This window comes from Anneissia japonica, unplaced genomic scaffold (genome assembly GCF_011630105.1).
Source record: "Anneissia japonica isolate Jap-2015-1 unplaced genomic scaffold, ASM1163010v1 scaffold401_len1656234_cov178, whole genome shotgun sequence".
Lineage (NCBI taxonomy): Eukaryota > Metazoa > Echinodermata > Crinoidea > Comatulida > Comatulidae > Anneissia > Anneissia japonica.
This window is the reverse complement of record NW_022745982.1, coordinates 952,450-970,413: the sequence shown is the minus strand read 5'-3', so window position 1 is coordinate 970,413 and position 17,964 is coordinate 952,450. Positions and strand designations below refer to the sequence as shown.

General features: G+C 34.5%; 1 protein-coding gene across 2 annotated transcripts in view; it reads right to left on the bottom strand.

Annotated features, from left to right (window-relative positions):
* Positions 1-17,964, bottom strand: part of LOC117120137 (protein-cysteine N-palmitoyltransferase HHAT-like) — a 72,127-nt gene that overhangs the window by 20,403 nt on the left and 33,760 nt on the right. The window contains exon 10 of one of the 2 annotated variants that reach the window (XM_033265157.1): positions 12,151-12,711. The exons of the other annotated variant lie outside the window; for it this stretch is intronic. Within the exon in view, the coding sequence (XP_033121048.1) occupies positions 12,663-12,711 (49 nt within the window). The 3' untranslated portion in view covers positions 12,151-12,662. Of the gene's footprint in view, positions 1-12,150; positions 12,712-17,964 lie in introns of those variants that run through there. 2 annotated transcript variants of the gene reach the window in all.

Genomic DNA, 17,964 nt, shown 5'->3' with positions numbered 1-17,964 from the left:
GTGTTCACACTGCAGTAATTCTGACGAACTGCAACTCTACCTACAGTAGGCTACAGACATGTTCTCCGAATGCTGGTTTTTTTGTCAATTTACCTCATCTACACTTTCTAGAATAGTCTTAAAATTAGAGTGCATGTCTCATAGGCAGTATGATATATTTACTTTAAAAGCGTATAAAGGCGTGTTCACACTGTAGTAATTCTGACAAACTGCAACATGTTCTCCAATGCCGGTTTTTCTGTCAATACTTCATCCACACTTTCTAGAATAGAGTCTTAAAATTAGAGTGCATGTCTGACAGACAGTCTAATATATTTACTTCGAACGCATATAAAGGCGTGTTCACACTGCGGTAATTCTGACGAACTGCAACTCTACCTACAGTAGGCTATAGACACGTTCTCCCAATGCCAGTTTTTTGTTGTAAATTTACCTCAACCACACTATCTAGAATCTAGTCTTAAAATTGAGACTCACAGGCTGTCTGATATACTGTATATCTACTTTAAAAGCGTATATAAAGCCGTGTTCACACTGGCATAACTCTGACAAAGTGTAACTTTACCCGGGCTACAGGTATGTTGTCAAATGCCGGTTTATCCATCAACGGGACCAACGGCTTAAACGTCTCATCCGAAAGACGGTGCGCTATTGTAACTTGTAATCCAGCCCTCCATCTGAAACACAAGGAGAGGCAGCAATGGGAACTGAACCGGGGACCAAAACGCTCAATCACCAAAGCTCATAGAGGCTTTTTGCTTGATGCACTATATGAATCCAACTATTATCATTATTACCTCCTGATGTGAAGTGAAATAGTGATAGAGAGCAGCTTAGCTCAGTCGGGTAAATTGGTGGTAGCCACTGTCTGTGCGCTGAACCGTTGAGATCTCTTAATTCCCTGTTCAATTCCCATCACTGTTCTAGTATTTCAGCTGGAGGTCTGAAATACAAGTTTACAATTGTGCACCGTCTTTCAAATGAGGCATTTATGGCCCATGTGCACGTTAAAAAAATGCAGTACACTCTTCGGAAAAGAGTAGGGGATTGTCTCCCGGTGTGCTGCCCAATCACCACCTGAAGGACCCCACTGGAAATAAGTCTTCTTCTAGACTTTTGTGGGCTATCCTTGGTGTTTACACCAAATAAATCCAAACCAATTCACCTCAAACTAGATTTTTCTCTGGATCCACCCAACTATGTGTACCCAAAACTGATAGGTGTACACATAGAGTTGCGTATGTATCGCTACGAAAATGTATACATAGCCTTGACAAGCGCGATGTTTGTTTGGCTAGACGTAGACCAGATCTAGAAACGACTAGTAATGCGAACAAGAATATCACATGTATTTTAGAACAGATGTCTTACATTCTTTTTCCATTAACCTACATGTATTTCAAACAGATATCTGATTCTTTATTTGCTACTGTATATAGCCTACAAGAAAATTTGATACTTGTTATGATCCTGCATGAAAGCCTGTATATTGTGACAGAGGTTCGATCCTTGTTACCTATAAAACCTATAATAAAAATTTGTATTTTGTATTTGATCTTTGCCATACTATATAGCCTAAATCAGTTTTATCAGAACAAATGTCTGAATCGTTAAATGATATATAGCACTTATGAAAACTTGTATCGTAAAAGCTATATGATCTTTGACTGCTATATTACAGCTTATATGAATAACAGAGTATGAATAACAGAGTATAAATAATTTTGCTAAAATCTGGACCATGCATTTCATACAAACCTTCAAATGTTCAGTCCAGAAGGTTTTTAAAACTGAGCGCATTTTTATAGTGTCGTTATCGTGTCTAGTGCAAATGTAGCTTTACTATGAGATGAAAAAAAGGAACAATTTCGTTTTCACGGACAGATATTTTACTACCAAAAAACCTAATACCAATCGTATCGTCGTATGGCCTTTACAAGGAATCAACAGGTTTCTGTACAGGGAAATGACATGTCAATCAATCAATAAAGAATGGAATGGATCAACTCCGGTATCCAAAAAATCGCTACACGCTCTCGGCGACATCTCTTGGCTACACTGGTTGGTCGATTGAATCGTGGCCTCTCCAAGAAGTGTTGGGGACAGTTTCACAGTGTAACAATTCAAGTGATAACACTGCAGTGATAGTGTAGTAATTTTATGAAACAATTAATCCTTCATGTTCTGTTTACATATAAAATTTTCCATGACAAATATTGTACCTTTAATTTCCCAATATGGGCATGATGAAGCAGGTGCAGATCCAGACCTTCGCACCATTCGCCAGGGAAAATATCAAGATGAGAGATAATTGAAATAAAAAATAAGGAAGAGATTGTAACTTAATGAATAACAATGTTATTTAAAAAGGACAGTAATTATTCAGATATAAAGCTGCTGCGAGCTATCGTCAAAGTTATCAACATGACGGAACTATTTCTTTTAAAAAAACAAGAGCAAACGCTCACTAGTCCGGGCATTAAACTGAGGTTACCTCTTATCATTTTTATTTTTTGGCGTAAAGGCTGTCTTCCAATAGGCGAATTTATTCACGTGAATAGCAAATTTTCGCTTATGCACATAAGAGCTAAGACAAATAATTAGCATGTTCAATGTACAATTGTGACCCAAGCTCACAAACAGGCTGGTAAACTCGTCCTCAGGCCAAAATGAGTTTTTGTTATAATGGCATAACACATATCATTTACTTTAAAATGACAGTTAAATGAACTCAATCGGGTGTCTGGAAGCAAAGTTATGACCATTTGAATAATTGTCATCTTATCAACTTTCTTAAATCATGTTTTGAGAAAAATGCTTATATTTTCGGCAGGTTTCTATTCATTTTTCATTAGCTCCCATCCGAAAATGGCTAAATTTTACCTCTTACAGTTGGAATTTTAAACTCAAACTTCAGGAATAGTAAGATTAATAATTATACTTTATTTATTACACAAAAACCCAATTCACACAAAGTTCACATTCTACGCCATATTCTGCGTATTGAGGTTTGTTTCTCAATACAGTGCAGTGCGAGTTTACAGCCCGTTTGTGAGCTTGGGTCACAATTTGAGAAAATAAAATGTCTTAAAATTGAAAAACAAAATTGAAAATTGAATACCAAGACACGATTCGAAATCATGACCTTTGGTTCTTTAGAACACATTGTTAACCGAACGCGATATCCATGCGACGTGTCCTATTAGTGGTATTATTTCAATGATGTACAGTCCTTGTTGAAAACCACCTCTTGTTTATGTGTACAAAATATCTTGCACGCCTGTTCAAAACTGGCGATGCTGGATGCTTTTAAGTTCTGGTAACAACAAGAACATGCGTGTGAAATAATAAAAAGTAACACTGTTTCTTTTTTACTCAATATGTCAAATATAAACAATGTAAAAGGGCAATTTAAGTTCCATTTCCGGGCATCCAAAGTACTGAAAAGGTGGCCATGGTGGCGCGCATTATCATGGTCCGGACCCTCTTTCAGAACCCTCTTCTTTAAATTCCGGATACGCCACTGCCCCACACACTGTGATACCAGCATTGGTTGCCATAATAAAATACTCCTAACCGATTATAAAGTATTTAAAAATAGTAAATCATAGTTTTAGTTATAGGTGATAGATCAGAAGACAGTTCAAGGTCTATTTAGGTCACGAATTGCAAACATTTACTTGCAAACATGACATAATATTGTAATAGATTATCTGATTGAACAATAATTATATTGATATGGTGATACTTAAAGTATTCATTGTTTAAATCTATTAAACTCACATAATTTTCTTTATTGCATGAAAAGTCCATCTCAATTTGCTGATATTTTTTAATTAAAATGTATTGCTTCGTTTAATAGCCTTAAAACATGCGTGATATTTCATGCTCTTAAAAAAGTGGCATTCGTTGTGTTTGTTCAAGTCAAGCAGATGTTTGAATAAGCACAATTCGTTTTTTAATTAATTTGTTTGAGTCGCCATTTATTATAACATCATCACGATATGGTAATACTTTTTAATTAAACAATATTACTTTGCATAGCCATTTTTGGGCTGTGCCTGATATTTCATTATCTTAATAAGTGAATTACATGGCTTTTTGCATAGCCTGAAATTTCGAGTGCAATGATAATTGTTTGCTTTCGCATATGTTGCCCAATTTTCAAACCAGATGTTGGTTTATTTTTCAACTGACAGAACCACCACAAATCACAGCCTCTTCGGTCATGACCCCGCCCTCTTCAGTCATGACCCCGCCTTCATCGGTAAGACCCCGCCCTCTACTTGTCATTATTGTCAGTTGGTTATAGTATGATGAACTTAAGGTAAGACGTTTTCATTCCTTGTTTCGCGTACTTATATTTTTAAAGATTATTGGAGGAGGGCGGATTAAAAATAAAATTTTGTTTTCTTATTTAGCAAATAGTTTTGCCAAAATAATTCAGACGGAGAAAATAAAAATAAAATTTGATTGGTGAATGTAAAATAGGATGGTTAATTGCTTCAAATTTACATAATTAGGAAGAAATATACATATCTTTGGAGATTTCATGGCAGTGGAGGGCGTAATAAAAAATAAATAAAAACTTTTATTTTTTTCCGAAATTTCCACATTTTCGTGGCGGTGGGTGTGCTAATTGGCCAAAATAAAATTTTATTTTTATTCGAAATCATCAATATTTGCAGTCGGCAGGTTCGCAAAACAAGATATAAAAAAAGTCTCCCCTAACGAAAATAGTGTTCATTTGCTGTGTTTATGGTATGAAGCTCCGAATTCACCACTGCGATCCCAGCTGTGTAATAGTTAATGTGAACTCTAGATCCGTGCCTGTGATGTCATTGAACATGTCATCATCATGTGGACAGTGCTTAGGCAGTGTTTTAATGAACACTACTTAAAAGTAAAATGACAGAAAGATGGATAAATAAAAAGAATAGGAATAGATAACCATAAAGACGGATAGGAAGAGGTTGAAGGTACAATTACTTAGGCACATTAAAAAGTAGAATGAGTGATAGCTTGATAATCTCTCTATAAACACTTTCTACATCATTTGTGATTAAATGTTGCTTGAAGTTGCAAAAGCAAATACACATAAGAGAAAATACTAAAATTGTTTATATCGAGAGGAAAATTCCAATAGTTTGACAGGTAACCAAGGCATGAAACAAATTAGAAACACTCCTTCAAAAAATTAAAAAATAATCATGTATAATTATGTTTGTGTCAATGCGCCCTGAGTGTCCATCTTAAAGGCAGAGCCCAATCACAGTTATTACATTGGCCCAGGACCGCCTTAACTAACTCAGGGTTGCACTGCGAGCTTTCACACTTCCCCTTTTGCACCGGGTATTTGCATGAAATGTCAAAAATTGAACGCTATTAAGGCGACCTCGACGGCCTGCGTTCAACTTACATTCAGATATGAATTTTTTTTATTTTCGGTATGTCTTGTCTTTTTATTTTTTTTTTTTTGCTAGAATTTACAAAAACTAATGAATGGATCATCGTAAAAATTCATGGTGCAATAGATATCAGCCTATACATTGAGGTATGAATTTTGTATGAAAAGGTCAATGTTAAATTCACAGAAATAAAAAAAAAATTACATTTAAATCAATATTATGAAAAAATTAACTAATGGATTTTCATAAAAATTAATGGAGCAGTGCAAGGAAGAGATAAATAAATTTTGGGATGAAAAGTCAAGGTCATTCATTCGGTATTCAGGGACAGGGCTTAGTTCACGATACTGGTGGGCAAAGTGCTGTCTGCAGGCCACAAGCAGCCAGATGACAATTTTGTTGCAACCCGCAAAGATATATTAAAACCCATGTGTACGGCCCGCCTACTTGATAGACGGGCCTCAGTGTTAAATTTAAAAAAATTTAGTTTGACGTTCCGACATATTTTTATGCCCAGCCCTGTTCTACTGAGTGGCTGCTCTCATCAGTATTATTACTGTATGTAGAAATTATTTCATCAACGCTTAATGTAAATTATCTGCTTCAAACACAATAATTAGAGTTATCATGATCTTTTGAAGGTTATTCTGAATTTGAATCAACTGATGGATCGGGTGGAAAAAGAATGGATCGAAGAGGCAGATAGTAAAGGATAACAGGAAATTATACAGACATTACATGAAAATGAGTAGAGAATAGGGATTAGATAGGCTTTCCTCTAGCAGTAGAATGCAACAGCTAAATGCTGTAGTTATTGATGCAGAAGAGAGGAATTGTGGCATAATGGTTGTTTACCTTAATAGAAACTGGGTTTTCCATTCCCTGTCAAAAATAAATTGACTCTCAAGGCTTCTAGTAGATGGCACGATGAAATAATTTTATGCTTGGTTTATTATCATGAGGCAAAGAGGTCCACAAGGGTGTTGTCTTTCATCGATCATGTTCTAACTATGTGTTCACATGCAAGATCAAACTAATTATTTACTATAAAATACTGTACTAAGCTGGTGATTCTTGTGTTATAGACTGCAAATTATAATGAAATATAAATGACATGGTTAATTTGTTAGATGTAAAGATTCCAAGTTTGACACATTTGTAGACCAGGGGAGAAACTTCCTCTGCTTGCCCAAGATTTTTTTTTCTCTATATGTCAAGAAGTACAGTATGTTCTGCCTCTTCACAAGGCAGTAATTAAACGGATACATTTCAGACTTGTCCGCAAGTCTATCATGTTAACAGGAACCATATGCGTGGTAGCGTGTATGTTTTCTTCAGTCTTATCTGACACTAAATGTAAAAGGGACATAATCACAGCTAGTTTGATCAAGAACATTTGAAAGAACAATTGTTTACATAAACTAAGAGGGAAGATTGGTGCATATTTAGTAAGAGCACAAGAAGCCTACAGATATTTTTTTAGTCTACATTACACACTACATTTATTGCGCAAGGTTTTGGTCCTTCAGCATGAGAAAAACCTTGAATGAGCGAGTCTCATGCGACCAAGTCTCACGCAATTGGTAAGTATATAGATAGAACACTAACAACTATCTACTGTAGTAATGCTTTAACATTAAAGAATTAATATTAAATTTGAGGAAATCTAAGGTTATACACATACATAATTGAAAATAGACAGATTCTGAGATTGAGAACCAGTACTGGTCATTTGATGTATAGTGGGTATCAACTTACAATAGCATCAGTGTGAAAAGTATAGGAAAAGGTTATGTTATGGTTGTAAAAACAACAGCCGACTGTTAACAAGGAAAGACAATATGATTGCTAAAAATAGTGTTTATATACTTATTCTAGTGTTCTCTGTGGGCTTTGGAAATTATGTGATACTCATAAACCTTGAGCTAGCCTAGAAATCATAGCATGTCCCACTTGGATTTTGCAAATTGAAGACTCGTGCATACCTATACAAGCCACAGATATGCAGGGGCCTGGCCCAACAAATCTCGGTATTTGGGGCCAGTATCTTTTGGAGCTTTGAGCAATCCATTTTGGCAATTTCCAATCAATTTGGTATAGTTTACTAGCATTCCAACCAACATTACTCAACATCAACTATGTGTCTTAAACAGCATGAAACACTCCGAAGAAGCCATGCATTCTATTACCGAGCATCACTGGCACTGCCTGTTTACAATTATACCCACTATCGGTCACATGACCAAACTGACGGAATGTATCTATTAAGTGTGAATACGTGGGGATAGTTCAAGAACATAAATATCGGAAATTGGTTGCATACAAGTTAATGATGTCTCGAAAGTGAACATTTAAATATTACAGTATAAGCTAAAACAGCAATTATATTTTTGAAAAAAAAAAAATATTTAAACAAATGTTACATGTGAAATCTGATGCTCTCTTTATTATTGAATCTGTAATTTAATCAGTTATATTATTTTGCTATGTTGTTTAGGGGTCAGTCAACATTATTAGGGGGAGGTGTAGACAAATTTGTACAGTTTTACATATGCATAAAAATGTAGATTCAAAATAACATGCGATATGTAAAATAATGGTAAAATTATAATGTAATTATGAATATAATATTCATTTTTAAGCAACCAAGTACATTGTTTTAACAGTTGACTTCACAAAAAAGGATGGTTTTGCAAAATCAACATTTTTTTGTACACTTTCAGAGGGAAGGGAGGGGGTACCTAAAAAGAGTACTGTTTGTACACTTGTGAAAATTTATAAGGCATTGCGCGTATAAGATGACCCCAGGTTTGACCCCAGGTTTGAGAAGATTTTTGGACAATTTTTGTATGTCGGGCATACATGACCTTTTCACCATTGGAATTTCTCCTTTCGATACGTTCCACTGGGACCAAGCTTGCATCAGCCTTTAAATCGCCATGCAAGCCCAAGGTCTAGGCCTGGCAAAGTTTGTAGATTTCACTGTACCAGCATTTAAAATGCATTAAATATTTTTATTTATTTTATTTCATCCACGCCCTATAGTGACCAAAGTCACCATTTACAGGGTTCTTGAACAACAAGTACACTCATAAAAATACAATTTACGATTCGCTAACAAGCAAATTAAACACCCATCTTGTAGGGCAATCATTTCTGGCTCATCAACTGTACATGGTGACCAATACTAAAAGATAGTAGCTTCCTCTTCAGTAGTAAATTCACATTTTATGAATGATCCATATAAGACAAAAATTATTTTTAAAGTAAAAAGAAATTGTATGTTGCTGATATATCCGGACAACCTCTTACATTTTTTTTGCTCATAGTTTCCTATTTTAAGCCTTGTCTTGTATGCAAGAATATACGGTAATGGATTTTACAGGGACAGTGCAAAGATACCATAACGAGCAATTAAGTCTGTTATTAGGAAAATTGGCTGTAATGAGCTTGAATAAGACGCATTGTGTACAATGAGGTCGTCAACAACAAGTTTTACATAATTTAATGAAAATAATTCACGTCCATTAAAGTATAACATAGCTTCCACATAAACAACATCGGCTGACTTCTAGATCAATGTTACCAAAACAAATCACTGTGCAATACTTAAAAATGTACTATCAGTCAAAAAGACAGGAAAATATGTTACAAAATTTAAATAAAATTTGGAATAGCTGATTTAAAAGGATCAAATAAATATTAGCTTTCAACAAGAAACAGATGAAAAAAAAGTAATTTTCATAAATTTACAGACATTTTACTACAAATGAGTGTATGTTTGGTATAAAAAGTTTATGGTTTGTAAGAGGTACTCTTATTTATCTCATTTGAACTTGAGAATGACTCCATGATGGAGTCGAAACCGCGTTCCTTAATTAGCGTTATTTTTATTTTAACTATTTTACTACAAAAATCCTTAAAATGATTATTAGTCAATATAAGGATCTCTGCAAATGAATACAGATAAGGGGATTTATTTACTCATTCAAATTTTTAATTAGAAGTTAATAAGTTACATAAATATACAAATTTAGTTAATCAAATATGAAATTAAAATTTTCAATTGTTTTACCTCATGATTGATAGTACATCTAATAAATCTTCACCAGATGAAATTTATTCATAATTCTACAATCATAAATACATTATTTTCTGTTATTGTCAAATTTTGTAAAAATATTAATAGCAGGGCTGGCGGAACGTTTTTCAAAGCCCACTAGCATTTCTTTCCGATCATACAAAAATCTGCATAGTTACCAACAGTCTCGCATCATGCGGGACGGCCCCGCATTTCAAAGTGCGCGCCCCCAATCCGGTTCCGCTGGCCATAAATAGTAGGTACTAATATCTAAAGTTCAAAGTCTGTGACCTGACATCATCATCAATTTTAATCTTTTATTTCAAATTTCTTAGCATTTTTATATAAACTTCTAATGTTCACACAATTTAAGTCTTTTTACATGGTGTATATACTGTCCTTCTATCTTGTTATGTTTGAAGTATATCTCTATTTTTGTTCAACTATTTTGCAACCAAGAAAAAAAATAAAACTTTATGCATATTTTTTGACAACTGATGAATAAATTATCTTAATATCCATTGAGGAATGAGAACGAGCGGCATAAAGGTTGTTCATCTTTCTGACTAAAATTAGTTATTCTTACCCATCTACGACAGAAAAAAATTTAGGCCAATCTAGTTAATGCTTTTCATGTTATAAAAATGTGATGCTTGGTGGTTTCAAATTTGATTGAAATATGTGTAATATCAGATATTGCTTCTTGGAAATTCATTTGAACATTCAGCAAGTTATTTCTGTAATCCTATCTGCTGGGATTAAAGTATGCCCGAGTAATTCGGTATGAGCATGCTCTTGGAAAAACTAACGTTCATGTCGCAATTAAGGAGTCAACAGTAAATAGTTAGTTTCACCGCACAACGTTAACCTTGATAACCTTAACATTAATGTTAGTACCCAACATGCAACACGATAGCTCTGCCTCTTTTGTAAACAAATCGAAATACGCATGTGCAACCCGTAACTAACGTACGTTGAGCAAGTAAAATCATGAAACTAACATACTAAGCAACTCAAGATGAATAAATTATAACGTTAAGGTTAACGTCGTGCGGCGAAAACTACCTAATAACCAATCAGCCAACAAACACTGCACGTTATTTATTTTTATCACTAACAAAAACAAATGAATATTTATCTTCTGTTATTCTGCTAGTATGCTAATTAATGAAAATTACGGGGTTATTTTTTGGTCGACCGAGAGAGGACGCAGCATACTATACTGTAGGCCTATTACAGTTGGGTGCAGCGGCTGTGGTTCTGCTTTTCAACCTTGAGTTAAGAGGTTCAATCACTTGCTATACATTCGCTTGTGTCCTTATGGCAAGGCACTTTACCTGATTTGTCTCTTTCCACCCAGGATAAGTGAGTTCAAAGTTTAAAGTTCAATTCATTTTCCATACAACATAAACAAAATTGATGCATATAAATTCAGAACTGAAAATGTGTTTCATACAGTTTGTTGTTCAAATCAGTACCCATTATACCTGTAGTTTCCAGCGCCCTGCCTTAACCGCTCAGCCATGAAACTTCATTCGTGTAGTGGAATAATGGCTGTTCACTTTATAGGACTAATGAAATCAGGGGTTCAATCCTACCGAAGACAAAAAAATCCCCTCCCTGGGATATGATCAATCCAGCATAGCATATTATTTCTACATTTCTTTATTTAACTTAGAAAAAAAATTCCTGAATGTTTTAAACTTTGACAACCATTGTAAAAAGCTATTAAAGTTTCACAATTTAATCTATTCAACCAGTACATTTTGAGCGGTTGTAGATATATATCAATCCGACAATCCAGTAATCAACCAATATATCTCCTTCTGTCTGTTAGTACATCCATCTATTTACCACTACTGTTATCATCATAAAGGATGCAAAAAAAAAGACCAAGAAACACATGCTTGTTCCACCCAATCTCCACCATTATGGTTTGGATTATGGATTATAACCACTTTCATACAGCAAATGTGGGTTGATTACATTCTGGTTCAGAGTTCAGGATTTGAACCAGTGACATCCTAAGACTGTCCTGGTGTTCTGCCAATCGAGCAAAACCGCCCTAACTAGCAACTCCCAATGCAGCACTTTCTTAATACTCGATGATACAACAGAACAGCCTATAATGTACCATTTCACTATAGCACTCTCAAATCTCCATCAGTGAAATATTGGCAATACAACGTTGCAATTTTCTCACTTTTATCGTTATACATCGTACGCTAATAACATTGATTATGCATTCACCTAACACTCTATATGACTACAGTTAGCGAGAATTGCACCTGATATGAATAATGAACACTTGCGTATGATTTTATAAAATTGATCATCATGTTTTTCAGAGCAGTATTGATCCTACTACATTGATGAGCTAGAAATGGCATTAAAATAAATACTGATTAATTATAGCATTTTTTTACTCTATGAAAAAAAAATCAATTTTGACAACATTGAAAAGAATACTAATTATGTACTTTAATTTTAGCTACTGGTTGCAGAGGAAAGCAGAACAACAATGGCTGCTGGAGGGAAGTTGAGAGATAGATGAAATGCAGAAATGCAAGAAACGAGATTTATCTGCAATTTACAAATTGGCCCTTGAAAAACAATGATTTATTATTTTGATCTGATAGTTTATTTTGTTTGTTTTTTCTTCCTAAAAATATGTATGATAGGAAACAGGTTAACGCCACCAATCTGAGTAATTTTAACAGACCTCATCTGTAACACACACAAAAAATACAACGAAAACAAATACTGAATATGAACAAAAATATGAGTCTATGTATTCTGGGCAAAAATTCATCCCCTCTCCCTGCTTCCCCTTCCTCAAACAATACAATCTATTACAAAAAATTCTAAATAAATATATCAACCTATCACAGAGGACAGTGCCAGCAGAGATCCAAGGCACGTAGACCCATTTTGGGGAACAGTGGTCCCCTATTAGTGAGACATAGACCCCGTTTAGAAAGACAATAATTTTAAGAAGAAACATTGCTTTAAAAAAAGGCAGTCAGATGTTACCATTTCCAGGGGCTTATTCATAAAATTTGTAAACCTAACCCTCACCACAGTGGGGCTGAGGTGGTTCGGACCCAAAAATGCCAATCTCGGAGCCTTCGTCCAGAAATTCCTGGTGCCCCACTGACCTAGCAAATTCCTTTTCATTCAGCAACAGCTTCAATTATTCCAATCCCAACGGGCCAGTAAAAGCTGGAAAGATGCAATAAAAATTAATTTACCAAATGAGTTTCTCAATACTGGTGGCGATGACGCACAACTAAATTCAGTTTGATTAATCTTATAAAATATCAATGAATAATTGATAAGGCTAATGTACAGTATATGGTTAACTTAGAAATGAGAACAATGATTTCCATCATCTCTTCTATCATTAAAACCATTGATCAAGAATGTTTATACTTTGAAAATGCATTGAATTAAAATTATATTCAAATTATAATCTATATTTAATTTTAACTAACAAATATATTGAACATTCTACCTATCCGCAATGGTGGCACCAGACAGCAGGCGTCTGAGGGTCTTGGCAAAAGCACTGCTCCCCAACCGGACAAGCATGGACGATTCCAAGACTGACAATACTAATTAGCCAATTCAAATAAATTTGTGATTGACATGAGCAACAAATCAGAGGATGCGATGTTAAGGATATTTATATTTATAAAAGCATAGAATGATACGTTCAAGTGTATTTAAATATGAACACGTCGAACGAGTGGTAATTAATGATTTATGGTCAGAAGGGGAGTGGCAGTGATCTTATTATAAGGCCAAAATCACATGCACACGTAAATATTTCAAAAAAAAAAAAAAACATGTATCTTATTTCCCTTTGCATGAACAACATACAAGCAATTTCCTGTACAAATATTTTCATTATCGCTTATGTTGTTACCATGAACCATTTTCATCATTCTTGTTATCAGTTACAATAACATTCGCTTGTGAACTCGCTACTGAGCTCACCCTCAACATATGCTCCAAGAAATGTTCGAGATCCCTGTTCATGTTTGACATACATTTTCTTTAAAGTTGATTAATGTTTTTCCATTTAAAATAAGTTTGGTATTTAGGAATAAAATTCTTGCTCTTCAAAAACATGGTACGTTGTAAATGTTTGTCGATGTGGACTGCAATTTGTTGAGCATAATTTTCTTTTTCAATCACAAAATATTTGATGATGGTTTTACATCAAGAGATTTAATGGGGAAAGGTAGGAAATTTAAAGGCAGGAGAATAACCTTTAACTCACAGCATCATTGTGCTGAATTGTAAAGAGGTGCTTATAGCAGCATAGGTTCACATCATTCGACGACGACAGGGGCCGAAAAGAACCATAGCATCGGGGTAACCCCTAATCTTCTAAAAGATGCAATGGGCCTCCATTTTAAGTCCTTATCTCAGAAGACTTCTACCAACCGAAGCCTGGGAAAGGAGCAGCTCGAAACAAGCGCCGATGATAAGGTTGTAGTTAGCTCCACCCTGCCTACCTCTCAGGCACTCAAATAAATAGGAATGATGTTTTGTACTACCTGATGTGTTATCGTACTGAATGCTCAGTACGTTCTCAAAAAAAAAGGTAGGGCAAAACTTCATTCTAATCACTATATTCCTGATGTTTTTGCGAATTCAATGCAAGCAATGGAAGACAATCATTTATTTTACACTTTCTACACCTACATAACTTGCCTTCACAGAATAATGAATTAACTTTCATTAAATGCATTTAATTTTTCATTTATATGTGAGCAGACCAGAAAGTAGGGCAGGTTAATATAGGAAAGTCACCTGTTAAACTAGGTTGAATATAAAGTACATTGTTTACTTCACTCAGAAATGTCATCAAAATTTATTTCAATTAATGGAAAATAATAATTACAATAGAATAATTGTTGTAACAACAATATATACATAGATGAATACAAAAAAGACCCCCATTAGGATCTATACTAGAAAAGGAAACGTCTTGTCACGCAAGAGCCTAAATGATCATTTGAATGAAACTACAGTACAAAATATCAGAGGCAAACACAGCGAAGACAGGCCAGTAAGTTTAGAATTTAATCAGCAGCATTTTTAGTAATTTGACCAAAGAGAATTGTATTAAGTTCTGTCCAGACTATCAAATTTTATTTGACAAAAAAATATGACATGGCTAAATATGGTCATGATGACATCACATCATGACTATATATAGGCACATCATGACTATGGTTCTGTACATATGCCATTACCTACTGTTATTTGCTTGTTTTCTACATTTAATTAACCTGCACCTTGTTTTTATATTACATTGCTTAGTTAAGTTTATGTTCTGTTTTTTTGGTCTCTTGTCGTCTCACGACTTGATTATACAGTTCATCAGGTAAAGATATCCGACGTCTACAATCACTTAATAACGGTCCTGCCAAAATCACCTCTTTTTCAACTCCATTTACTTCCCGTTTCTGACCGTCTCAAATTCAGAGTTCTTCTCATTACCTTTAAATGTCTACATGCCTTAGTTCCATCTTATCACCAATATCTTATTTCTATTTATCAGCCTAGTTGTTCTCTTCGTCGTTCTTCTGATCAATTCAATTCAATTCATTCCGGAAAAAAACACAAACACAAAACAAAAATAAAATGTCACAAATACTGGCCCGGGGGACTCCAACAGCGAACCTAATCACTTTCCGAGGGATGTCCCAACCAGCAGTTATAAAAGTAGATAGCATTAATTTCCAGTATTGTTTCCATACAAAAATTGTTTAAGTTGATTAGAAAGGTTTCCTTAATCAATAACGCACATGTCTTGAATATTAGAAGGAATTAAATCCCAGACCCTTGGGAATCTAATGAAGGTGCTATTAAAAAAGGCATTAGTTCTGGATTTTTTATGTACAAATTTAAAATGATCAGAATTTCTATGACTTGGTGTTGGAATAGAGATGACGGATTAATGGAAAACAAGTTATGGAGACATTTTACAACAAACATAATATAAAGGTAATTCAGGCGAATATACAGTAAAGGAATATTCATTTTGACTAGTCTGCTATGGTATGGATCAGTTCATACTCAAAGTTATTCTCCTACCTTTACCTTAAAACTCACCTTTTTTTCAATTATCTCTTCTATAATAGCGCTGTGAGACCATCTGTGTAAGAGCACTTTCTAAATATTTAAGTTATTATTATTATTATGGAAGCATTCAAACCTGATTTAATGTGAGCCGTGTTGTCCACAATGACAATAAATTGATCTTGTATCTTGTGTCATACAAGAGTTTTTTGTCTAAGAAAATTTTATATTGTGCACGGAGCTTTAAAGGTTTGTTCACACTGGATTTAGTATTGGTCAAAGTGACCAGGTACATGGTAAGTTCGACAAAAATTTATCCAATGTGAACACATCATATAGCCCTTTGCAGATTATCAAATTTCATTCGACAAAACACATGCAATATGCCTAAATATGGTCATGATGACATCACATCATGACCATATATAAGTAAATGACGACTATATATGGGCATGCAACAGTTTTTTTGTCAAAGAAAATTTGATAGTGTGGAAGGAGCTTTATCAGGAGTTGTTCACACTGATTAGTTTGAAAAAAATCTATCCAATCTGAACACATCCTAAGCTACAAGCTAGAGCTGGACTTTATACCGCACTTCCCAATTTATATCATTTGTATTAGCTGTGCTTTTTAATAGGTTCTTTATAAATGTAATAAAAGAAGCATAACAATAGAAGCAGTCATAGTGAAAAAAATTGTAATTAAAATTCTGTTTTGAGTATTCTGTTACCATGGCAACGTTCATGACAAGACGCTATGATGTTCAGCGGGTATCTGTTGCTTTAAGTATAATTAATACAGATCCTGACATGGATTACTGATTGGTTGCTGCTTCACAAAAATTATGAAATTACCGCTGTTAGTAAAAGGGGGGAAAAAATTATAATTGGTGTAAATATGAAATGCAATACCATTATACTTATTTTGTAATTTTTTTTATGGTGAGAGTACATGAAAAAAAATTGTTAAAACTGTTGACCTTCGTAAAATTTCCTCAAAAGCTTGTGTAAATTAATGGGCAATGTGGTCTTGTAGCCATGTCACTTAGTTCCTGGCCTTTAACAATGGGGGCCTGAGTCGCCCAGAGGTTCATTGGGATAGTGTGGTGTAGTGTGGAACAAGCAGGGGTGAACTCCAGAAGCTATGACATATCAATCAATTAATCAATCATTATTCCACATATTTTTTCTGATTTCTGACATCTTGTCTTTTAAATTCTAGGCCCCCTTTGTCATAGAAACACGGATATTCTCTCACAATATTCATAAATCCAGCTTGTTTTGTAGAAACCATTATTGTAAACAATCGAAGGAATCACAGTTCCGACATTCACATGGAGCGCTTAGAAAATCAAAAATCTACAACACGCACACAGTTTGCAATTTATCTGAGCATGCGTAGATGTGGATTTCTGTTGTATTTCCCTCTTGCATTTTCGTAAAATTCAAACCAGTTTGAATTCCCGCAATTGACACAAGGGCTGTCGCAAGGGACACTCCACATAAAGTCGGCCAGCGTATGTTTGCAGCTACAAACGACTACACATTTACATCATCAGCTCCCATTTTAAGCTCTGTGTTGCGTTGCATTAATGTCATTCCTATGAGTTTAACTCCCAGTGGGACCCAAGCTTCAAACAAACAGTACAAATTGGTGAAAAAAGGAAAGACAACAACAAGCAAAGCTATGTATTTAGAAGTCTAATCTAAATGTATGAATAGATGAATTTTGTCATCACTTTTTCTTTTTACCCAAGTGGCCTGAGCAAATTGGCAAACTCACACCACTTACTACTCGCACCAGAACTGACGGAAACAACACCATAAGCTCAATATTGTTTTTTTCTTTTGAAATAATTGTCATTCTTATTTTTCATTTCATTAGAGACGCGGTTGATCAGTTGGAAAACTCTATATTTGTTGGTGTTTTTGCAATATTACAGAATGAGAACAAACAATAGTAATTAAAAACCAAAACATCAATAGAAGCAACGAACTACATTTTCAAGTAATTTTATCCTGTTTGTATTGTCCAATGGGATAAAGAATAATATTGATAAACTGATTGATTCTGCATGCACAAAGTGAAGTGAACTTTAATTTCAAAGGAAAGATATATTGTTTATGTATTTTGAAACTGCAACTCAAGAATCAATAGCATGATTAAAGATATATAGTGCGTGTTGTGCTTATAAACTAACAATACAACTACTTTTGCCAATGAAGTTATTATTCACTGTTGTTGTGTCTGTCTGTTACTATTACACAAAAATGAATGGATTATCATAAAAGTTAGTGGAGTGGTATATTATTGATCTAAGAAAGGCGATTAAAAAGTTGATGAAAAGTTCAAAGGACAAGGTCACGGAAATTCAGAAAC